General features: G+C 45.9%; 1 protein-coding gene across 1 annotated transcript; it reads right to left on the minus strand.

Annotated features, from left to right (window-relative positions):
- Window positions 1-3592: 3592 nt before the first annotated feature.
- Window positions 3593-9910, minus strand: LOC102831299 (zinc finger protein 343-like). The gene is made up of 5 exons (XM_006839313.1): window positions 9763-9910; window positions 9522-9580; window positions 7004-7130; window positions 4932-5475; window positions 3593-4511 (listed from the first exon to the last, which is right to left on the minus strand). Exons 1-5 carry the CDS (start codon window positions 9908-9910, stop codon window positions 3593-3595), a joined length of 1797 nt encoding a protein of 598 aa, XP_006839376.1.
- Between the last annotated feature and the right edge of the window lie 1385 nt (window positions 9911-11295).

Genomic DNA, 11295 nt, shown 5'->3' on the forward strand with positions numbered 1-11295 from the left:
TGTCTCTGTAAAATAAATACTAGACTGTGAACCACAAAATTGTCAGTTCAAGCCCACAAGCCATTCTGTGGGAGAAAGATGAGACTTTCTGCTTCCACAAAGATTTACAGTCTCGGAAACCCTATACAAAGTCAGTATGAGTTGGAACCAACTCGACAATATTTAGCAACAACATAGAGTTGTGTAGAGGGGGTGGCTGTGGAGTCATCTCAGCTGTATTCCAACAACTGGAGGAAATAAGATGCTGGCCCCGTGATCAGGGCTATTGAGTCAGTTGGCACAACACAGTCCACAATGTTCTACCCTCTACTTTGGGGAGTTGTTGTTGTTGTTGTTGTGAAGTGCTGTTGAGTCAGTTCTGACCCATAGCGACCCTGTATAGGGTTTCTGAAGAGTGGCTGGTGAGCTTGAACCACTGACCTTGCAACTCAAACCAACTTGGGGTCCAGTGCATTAACCCACAGAGCCACACTAAGGTGCAACTACTGGTCTCTCCAGAGCAAAGAAGAGTGAAGAAAATCAAGACATAGAAACAATCCATTCAAAAAAAACAATTGGATCACATGAGCCTCAGTCTACATGGCCCAGAAACCAGAAGACTTAGATGGTATCTGGCTACCAACGCTAGCTGCTCTGAAAGGGATCTCAACAGGAGTCCTGGATAGAACTAATGAAAACGCAGAACAAAACTCAAAATTAAAAAAGAAGACCATGCTTACTGGTCTCACAGACACTGGTAGAACCCGTGACACTCTGGCCTTTAGTCACAATTCAGGCCAGAAACGGAACTCGTCTCCAAGGCTCCTCTTCCAGCCAGACAATCGACAGACCCATAAGTTGAATGGTAACACCAGGGAGATCTGTACTTCTTACAACAAGCACATGCGATCAGAAGGGCAGCATTTGTTCAGGGAGCAAGTTGAGAAGGCAGGAAGGGACAAATGGAAACAGGAAACACAGTGAGGAAGTGAGAAGAAAGCTGTTACACTATGGGAACTGACATCAATGTCAGAAACAACATGTGTGTGAATTGTTGGATGGAAAACCAAATTGCTGTTAAGTTTCACTTAAATCACAATTTAAAATAATAATAATAAGAGGATCTATCTAAAGCTCTGTCAGTGCATGGACCAGTAACTCCAAATACGAGGGGCACCACGAGACTAAAAAAAGCAGCAGGCAACCCCAAGATGATGCCAAAGGAGTTTACTGGGGAGACTTACATACTAGGCAGGTCCTGGGTGGCAACAGAACTGATTCAATTCTCTGTACCGTCAGTTTTATAGTTATGGTGAAGAAAAGGACTTCAGACTGCCAAAGACACTCCAACAGAAGTTATATAAGAATGATTTAGAAAACAAAATGTACTAGCAAAAACCAAATGGTAACCATGTTGGACCTCATATAGCCTGTTTCCTCCCTTCAGGATCCAACTTCCAACTGGTTATTTTGAAGAAAAACTCAAATATTTCCCACTGAAATAAGCACTAAAAAGTGTCAAAACTTGCAGGACCCAGAAACCAAGGCAGCTCCACCTACTTCCTGTTCAAACAGGTTTCAATGACTAGCTTACAATTAAAATATATACTCCAACTAGTATGAGGTAGAAAAAGAGAAAACAGAATGGTAGGAGGAATTATAGCAATAAAGATTTTCAGAAAACTGAAGCTAAGGAGGAAACAATGCAAGTTTTTGGAGAGAAAAAAAATTCATATACAATAAAGAGGAATCAAAATAGCCCTGAACGTCTTACAGCAATACTGGGGGCATCCAACTATCAAGAGCACGGAGCCAAGATTTCAAACATCTGAAGGAAACATTTTCGATCTAGAATTCTATGCCGAGTCAAACAACAAAGTGTGTGAATGTTTTCAGTTTCAAACGTTTCAAGCGATTGCTTCCAATGATCATTCCGACAGCTTGCTTCAGCAGCAAAACCAAACCCACTGCCATTGAACCGAGTCTGACCCACAGAGTAGGTCTGCCCCACGGGGTTTCCAAGGTTGTAGATCTGTACAAGAGCAGATGGCCGCGTCTCTCAGTGTGGTCCACTGACAACTGTGGTGTCACCTCCCAGCTGTCTACCACTGATTCCTCTGGGCCTTTATAAAAGGACTCCAGTTTTATTTGTAATTCTTCCTGTTTTACCTATTCAAGTTTCTGGCTAAGTCTCTTCAAAACCTGTTTCTGGAAACTTGTTAAGTGCTGTCGAGTCGGTTCCGACCCCTAGCGACCCTGTATAGGATTTCCAAGGAGCGACTGGAGAGCTTGAACCACCAACCTTTCAGTTCAAACTGATTTCATAGTACAGCGCATTAACCCACAGTGCCATAATTAGCACTCTATAAATCCTAAATAAATACATCCCTCTCCTTTCTGGGCCATCCTGACGAGAGCAGAGTGCACCGTGGAGCTGGCACGAATCCTGACAGGCTGGGGCCGCCAGAGCAAAGGGGATTTTGTAGCTGGAATGATCAGGGCTGCTCATCTCGAGGTGCCGGTGAGCGAGAGTGCCCGTGAGACCAAATCTCTCCATGTTGTGCCCAGCCAGTGATGGTACTGTCCTAAATTCCTCATGCAAGGAGCTGTCATAAAAGCCAACAGAAGGTGGCAGTCACAGAAAGAAGGGATGAGTAAGAAGAGGTAATCCAGCCCTGGATGTGTGGGACATTCCCTCCCCTCACCTGCCTTCTGTCTCCAAAACCTAGACCACATCTCTCCTCACACAAAGGACCAGATTCACAGATAAACATATTTGTTGTTGTTATGTGCTGTGGAGTTGGTTCCAACTCATAGCGACCCCGTACAGTGTTTCCAAGGCTGTAAATTTTTACGGGAGCAGAAAGCCTCATCTTTCTCCCACAGAACAGCTGGTAGTTTCGAACTGTTGACCCTGAGGCTAGCAGCCCGATTCATAACCACTACACTACCAGAGTGCCTTATAAACATATTTAGGACTTACGTTTTCTTTAGGGTTGAATTCACTCAAGAAACTTTAAAATTGTGGATTAGAATTCCATGTACCCTTCAGGACAAATGAGAAACTCAGTTTGAGTTATGGTTTAGTAAAGAAAAACTTTACTACAATGAAAGGACAACAAAGAACTGGTGAATGAAAATAAAATAAGTCAACCAACCTTAGATGAGGGTTTTAATTTTCTACTCTTTTTGGTTACAGAATCTGGAGACATTTGCCTGTTTCCTACAGACAGAGCAGAGGTGGCAGGAGAAATTCCCCGAACCTCCCTCAGAGGCAGGGGAAGTAGTGATTCGTGGTGGCAACACTTTGTTCACTTGGTGAGTTGGGGAGGGCCCAGGACCCTGCCTGCGTGCCTTGTCTCCCTGAACATCTTCTGCGGCAAGTGGAGGTCAAAAGGCAAGTGGAGGTCAAATGTACTGCTAAAGCATCTCACTCCCCATGCTACAGATGCTGCCCCCATCAAAAGACGTGTTTTGACTTACATAGTGAAGTGTGCCTTTCCCCCAATTCCTCCCATTTCCCCTGCACACAGCGCTTCTATTCTGTATCCTCGGGAGTGTGAGGCTGACTTATAGCCAAGACTCCGCCGCATTACTGCAAACACAGGGCTTCTTAGGAGTGAGTTTGCTGGTGTCTCGTGAGGCTTTGCTTATAGCTAAAGGCTCGCCCACACTCCTGGCACACATGGGGCTTCTCCCCCGAGTGGGTCACCTGGTGGTGTAGCAGGTCTGACTTCTGGCCGAAGCCTCGCCCACACTCCTTGCACACGTGCGGCTTCTCCCCTGAGTGTGTCCTCTGGTGGAAAAGCAAGCTTGACTTCTGGCTGAAGCCACGCCCACACTGAAGGCAGGCATAAGGCTTCTCCCCTGAGTGTGTCCTCTGATGCGTGACAACATTGGATTTGCGGTTAAAACCTCGCCCACACTCCCGGCACAGGTAAGGTTTCTCCCCCGAATGTGTCCTCTGGTGTATGATGAGATTGGACTTGTGGCTAAAGCCCCGCCCACACTCCTTGCACACATATGGCTTCTCCCCTGAGTGTGTCCTCTGGTGAGTGATGAGGGTTGACTTGTGGCTGAAGCCTCGCCCACACTCCTTACATACATGTGGCTTCTCCTTTGAGTGTGTCCCCTGGTGGAGAAGGAGGCCTGCCTTTTGGCTAAAGCCTCGCCCACACTCCTTGCACATGTAAGGTTTCTCGCCTGAGTGTGTCCTCTGGTGTGTCACAAGATTTGACTTGTGGCTAAAACCTCGCCCACACTCCTTGCACACATGAGGCTTCTCCCCCGAGTGCGTCCTCTGGTGCATAAGGAGGGATGATTTCCGGGTAAAACTTCGTCCACACTCACAGCAAACATAAGATTTCTCCCCTGAGTGTGTCTGCTTGTGGATAAGAAAACGGGACTCCCGCTTAAAGCCTTTGCCACATTCCAGGCACGTGTAAGGTTTCTCACATGAGCGTGTCCTCCGGTGTCGAATGAGATTTGACTTGTGGTTAAAGTCTCGACCACACTCACTGCACACATAAGGCCTCTTATCTGAGTGTGTCCTCTGATGTCTGACGTGGCCTGACTTCCGGCTAAATCCCTGCCCATCCTCCAGGTGCACATGAGGCCTCTCCCCTGAGTGTGTCCTCTGGTGTGCAAGGAGAAGAGATTTCCGGTTAAAGCATCGCCCACACTCGCGGCATATATAAGGCTTCCTCTTTGAGTGTGTTTTCTGGTGCAAAAGGAGACTTAATTTCCGGGCAAAGCCTCGAGCACATTCCATGCACACATGTGGCATCACCCCTGAGTGTGTCCTCTGGTGGAGAAGGAGGCCTGACTTCTTGGTAAAGCCTCGTCCACACTCCCGGCATGTGTACCATTTCTCATCTGAGTGTGTCCTCTGGTGTGTAAGGAGATGTGACTTGCAGTTAAAGCCCGTCTCACACTTCTTGAATATATGTGGCTTCCTGCCCGAGTGGGTCCTCTGGTGTCTAAGGAGAACTGATTTCCAGTTAAAGCCTTGCCCACACTCCATGCAAACATGGGACTTCTCCCGGAGGAGGGGCCTCTGGTTTGTGATAAAGTTTGACTTCAGGCCACAGTCTGGTCCATCCTCTCCAGAACTAACTGCTACAAATCTTGAGCTTCCTGATTCCTTCAGCCCTCGGTCTGCTTCCACAGAGTTCACCCTCTGGGCTGAGCTGTGCTCTATTCCTGCCCCTGGGTGGCCGTCTTTAGGGCTTGCTGATTGTCTTCGGGCTGGGCTGGAAGACGCCCTTGGAGTCTGTCTCTCCCCGGTCCTCCCACACAAGGGTCTGGAGACATCTGTGTTCTTCCCGGGGCAGCTCTGATGGGAATCCCGCTGCTCTGGGCTGGACCACCCTGGATGGAAGGGATGTTCTGCACACACACCTGAGAAGATCTGCAGCACGTGTTGGCTGAGGAATTGCTGACAGGATAAAGGCAGAAGGCAGGAGGGACCGGGGCAGGTTTCTGGTGTTGGTTCTGCTGAAGAGAAAAGGTTTTCTGTTACAGTAGCCAGGAGTGGGGCTGCCTGGGCTGGGCTGCCTTCTCTCTGACAGACACCAACTCACTGCAGGCACAGATCATTAAGCACTCTACTACTAACGGAAAGCATAAGGCTTTGGGGGACAGGCCTGGCAGCCTGCTTCTGGAAGGTCACACCCTGAAAATTCTATGAAGCACTTCGCCTCTGCACATGTGGGGTTAACATGAGTTGAAATAGACTCATGGTAACTAACAGCAATCTCATTGCGTCATTGGTAACTGACAATCGATACATCTTGCGACCCACCAAGAATTCATTTATATTGTAGGAGCAGCGCTGGTGCACAATCACACCTCCTTTACGAATGCCGCTGACGACCACCAGCCACTCCAGAGAAGATCAATAGTCCACTCTCATAAAGGTGGAAAGCCTTGGAAATCCTACGGGACAGTTCTACTCTGTCCCGTAACTCGCTACAAGTCAGAATTCACTAAACTGGAGTGGGTTTTGAATCCCATTATTACAATCCAGATGATCCACACAAAAACCTCTCCAATATGCACAGAGGGCTTTATGCTGAGTGAAACCAATCAAAGAAGGACAGATATGGTATGGCCCCACTACGGACACGTTTTTATTTTCTTAAGATTGCACTTCACTTTATAGTGCTTTGCAGATGAAGGTTTGGGGCCACCCTACACTGGGTAAGTCTACTGGTGACATTGGCTCACTTGCTCTGTGTCACAGTTTGATAATCCTTGCAATAGACAGTATAGTGATCTGCGACCGTTCATTATTTTGGGGTACAACTAACCGCATCAGTGTGAGATGGTAAATTTAATAAATATTGCATGTGTTCTGACTGTTCCACCACTCAGCCACTCCGCAATCCCTCCTTCGGGGCTCTTATTTCCCTGAGATATGATAATTAATATTTACTAATGAGTTCTGAATGTAAAGATCATCATCTGTCATAGTCAGGAGGGAGGGATGGAGGAGACAAATCACATCAAAACAACAACAAAGTTACTGTCATCAAGTCGATACCAACTCATGGCCACCCCATGTGTTAGATAGTAGAACTGCTCCACAGGGCTGAGATTTTGTTTTATTTGTTTGATATCATTTGGTGTATAGGGTTTTATCTGCTGCAACCTTTGTAGAAACAGATCCATAGATCTTTCTTCTGTGGTGCCCGTGGCTGAGTTCAAACCATCAACCTTGAGGTTAACAGCTGAGCACACACCATACAGCACAAAGAAAACCAAAAATACATGTTGACCATCAAGTGGGTTCTAACTCATGCAAATCCTGTAGGACAGATTAACTGCCCCATAGCGTTTTCAATGCTTATGGCAGCTGACTGCCATGTCTTTCTCCCATGGAAAGGCTGGTGGGTTTATATTGCCATTTTGGTGAACAGCCGAGTTCTTAACCACCACATCACTGGGGCCCCTTTGAAATAGAGTAGGTGGCCAATGAAGATCCACTGAGTTAATGAAGGAAGAGAAAAGAACACATCCTCACCCAATGAGAGCAGGTTCCTGTACATCTCTAGCATCACCTCCTTGTACAAGTTCTTCTGCTCCAAGCTCAGTGTCACCCATTCTGCCTCCGTGAAGACCACAGTGACGTCCTCGAATGTCACTGGTGCCTAGACAAGCAAGACATCAAGACACACCCAGTCACCATCGCTGTCCCAATGAGAGGAGTTAACTGGGGCCCTCAAGGGTCTGCGTCTGAAGAAGTTCATCTCAGAGAACACAGGTCTCCACAGCCAGCTCTTCTGGGCATGACTGCATACCTGGCTCTGTGACAAACCTGTGGGGGCACAAAGGATGCACCAAACACACCCTGGACCACACAGACTTAGGATTTCATCGGGGAAATGATCTGTGGATCCATTTGAGCACATTAAGCAGTCAGTATTCAAGTGAGTGCATTTGGGAATTCACAATGGGGGAGTTAAGTGATGGCAGAGGGCCTTACATGATGGGCTAGAAAAGCAGAGTAGGCATCAGGGAGGTGGGGCTGGTGCTAGGCATTAAGGGAAGGGCCGTGCAGGGGAAAGTGGGAGGGAATTTCAATTACAGACAAAAGTGTCTGGAGTGAGCAAACTGAAGAGTTCAGGTCAGTAGATGGGATCTGTAAGTCACTAACTTTGTTTACGGCATTTCATCAGCGTACTAATGAAGTCCTTAACACTTCACTCCTCGTGGAGACCAGCTGGTGTGAGAATGGATGGCCCGTTCCACAGAAAGCCCAGTTCCAGAGAACATAAACTTTGAAAACAACAATTTGCTGCTGCTGACTCAATCTGGACTCATACCAACCATATAGAACAAGAACGACTCCTATAGAGTTTGCAGGCTGCAAACTTCATGGAAGCAGATTCACACATCTTTCTCCTCCAAAGCAGCTCATGGGTTCAGACTGCCAACCTTCTGGTTAACAGTCAAATGCTTAACGCTCTATACCAGAGCTCCTCCAAAAACACTTTAAAAGCCTAAAATCACATTCACTGCCACCAGGACTCCTTAAATAGCCTTCTTGTTGTTCTTGTTAAGTGCCTTCGAGTCGATTCCAACCCATAGGGACCCTTTATAGGGTTTCCAAGGAACGGCTGGTAAGTTTGAACCACTAACCTTGAAGTTCAAACAACTTTGCAGTCTGACGCATTAGCCCACAGCACCACACCAGGGCTCCTAAACAGCCTTAGTCCCTCAATAAAATGGCTCCAATTTCAGTTGCTATTGTCCATTACTGCAACTACATCAAGTGCAGATTTTTGGTTAACACTTCAGCTCAGAGATCAGTATGTAAGCACAGGTGCACCTCAAGATCACTAACAAATCACATCACTTCTTTTAAAGTCCAGTTGACCTCAGGGGAGGGAAGAGAATGCAACCAACCAGGACTATGCAATGAATCAACAAAGGCTCTCAGACAGCCATGCATGTGGGAAGGCAGCGCCTTGCTTTTTGGAACACGGAAGACCTGAGGTAGGTACCCTCCAGACCTGGCCCCATGCATCTCTGTTTATACCTTGTTTTGCTATAATAACCTTATAATGATAAAGAGAGACCTTTTTGTATGTTCTATGATTGGTTTCAGAAAATTCTCAAACAGAAAGGTGTCGTGGGAGCCAGCAGGTCGGAAATAAGGGATCCAGAGAGAGCTCCCAAGTTTGAGTCTGACATTCTGAAGAGATAGCCAGTAGAGAAGTGAGGAAGCCTTTTGGATCTTCAACTTGCAGCTAGAATCTACCCATTTGGTGGTCGGCAGAACAGTATCCTTCACTTTAGATCTGACTTAGTTCCAAGTGGCTAGCATTAGGGAAAGAAGTTCTGCGTGGGCAGCTAGTGTCAGAACTGAGCAGAGTGACAAAGAAGATATTTGATATTTGATCTCATACATCCAGAAATGAGAGTGGCCACTATGGAGGACTGTTGGAACGACATGGTGGTATCTCAGAATCTATTATTATCTATTGTTGCTATTTCTGTAAGTTATAAAATGTCAGTAACTTAAAAGTACAATGATGCCCAGTAATCAGACGGTTACTGCTGTTATTAAGTACCGTGGAGTCGGTTCCGATTCATAGGAACTCTGCACAGAGTTTCCGAGGCTGCAAATCCTTACGGGAGCAGAAAGCCTCATCTTTCTCCCGCGGAACAGCTGGTAGTTTTGAACTGCTGACCTTGCGGTTAGCAGCCTGATTTGTAACCACTATGCTACAAGAGCTCCTTAATCAGATGGTATCATAAGATATTATGTATGGTGGAGGGGTATGAAATTGAATAACACTTTTAAAATGCCATTAATCTCAGTTTTTCAAAAATAAACCTCTTAGTTGTCTGGTTTCTTAATATTTACTCTGGGTAAAATTCACAACAAGAAAAATAAAATGCAAAAATGCCTGACATGGTACCTGGTATGAAGGCATGAAATTTCTGAATGTTGATCATCATCTCCTGTTCCCATACACGGGATAGATGCTGGTGTTCTGGGAACTGAGCCAGTATTTTAGGTAATTCCAACTCACCGGAATTTGAGGCTTCCTCTTTTTTTCCTGGGACCAGCCAGTATCCTTAGAAGACAAACCTAAGGGAAGAAAAGACAACTTGTAAGAAAGCAGACCTCTCATACTGTCCCCAGAGTAGCTCTCTTGATCACGGGGAGGAGGGAAGGAACCTGTTCACTCAGCTGTGGCCACTACAGCATTCTCACCTGGACCTGCAGCCTCGGTCCCCGCTTCACCTCTCCACACCTTCAACAACTCTCACCTTCTGCCTTCTGTGTCTGGGTCACTTTCTTCATGGTCTCCATATGGTCCCTGTTCTTTGAAGCCAGAATCTTCTCCCAGTCCTGCTCTCCCCGGGCAGGAGGACCAGGCAACGTGACGGCCCCTGAGTCATTGGGAAGTGGTTTCATCTCCAGATGGGTGTCTGCTGCCTGGAGAGACGTCTTCAGTCTCAGTGATGGAAGCCCCTCTTATATCCAGGCACCCAGGAGCTGTGGGACAGAGAAGCACCGTGACGCTCTGGACACTGTGTTGTGTGCTCCACCCCCCCACTTTCCCCCCCCAGCCTCCCTCAGCAGGATCCAGTCCTCTTCAGCCCACTCAAGCTCTCTGGGGTGTCTACCTTGATGCATTTCTGATCTATAAGGGTGATTTCATATGTCAGTTTGTAATTGTTGTACTGTGGTAACTTGCATGTTGTTGTGAAGCTATGCCCCTGGTATTTTAAATACCAGCATAGTCGTCCATGATAGACAGCTTTCAGCTGAGCTTCCAGACTAAGCCGACTACAACTGATTGCTTAGCCACTGAACACCTGATGAACAGCAGTGCAGCATCGTCAGATATAGTGCCAGAAGATGATACCATTATGAATACCATTATGAACACCAGAACATTGCCAGATACAGTGTCGGAAGACGTGTCCTTCAGGTTGAAAGGTACTCAAAGTACGATGGGAGAAGAGCTGCCTTCTCAAACTAGAGCTGACCATGATGACGTGAAAGGAGTAAAGCTTTCTGGACCTTTACTTCCTGATGAGACACAACTCAAATGAAGAGACACAGCTGTAAATATCCATTAGTAATCAGAACATGGAATGTATGAAATACGATACAAGAAAATAGGAAGCTGTCAAAAATGAAATGAAATGCATAAATATTGATATCATAGGTTTTAGTGAGCTGAAATGGACTAGTACTGATGATTATAAATCAGACAATCATATGGTTTACTATTCCAGGAACGACAAATTCAAGAGGAATGGCATAGCCTTGATCATCAAAAAGAACATTTCAAGATCTATCTTGAAGTACAATGCTGTCTGTGATACGATAGTATCTATGCACCTACAAGGAAGACCGGTTAATACCACTATTATTAACATTTACATACCAACCACTAAAGCCAGTGATGAAATTAAAGAATTCTACCAACTTTCTCAGTCTGAAATTGATCAAACATGCAATCAAGATGTATTGATAATTACTGATAATTGAAATGCAAAGGTTGGAAACAAAGAGGAAGGATCAGTAGTTGGGAAATATGCCGTTGGTGATAGAAATGATGCTGGGGATAACATGATAGAATTTTGCAAGGCCAATTACTTCTTCATTGCAAATTCCTTTTTTAAACAACATAAAAGACGATTATATACAGATGAAACATACAGGAATCAAACTGATTACATCTGTGGAACGAGATGATGGAAAAACTCCATATCATCAGCCAAATCAAAGTCAAGGACAAATTGTGGAACAGACCATCAATTGGTTACATGCAAGTTCAGGCTGAATCT

This window comes from Chrysochloris asiatica, unplaced genomic scaffold (genome assembly GCF_000296735.1).
Source record: "Chrysochloris asiatica unplaced genomic scaffold, ChrAsi1.0 scaffold00023, whole genome shotgun sequence".
NCBI classification, from domain to species: Eukaryota; Metazoa; Chordata; class Mammalia; order Afrosoricida; family Chrysochloridae; genus Chrysochloris; species Chrysochloris asiatica.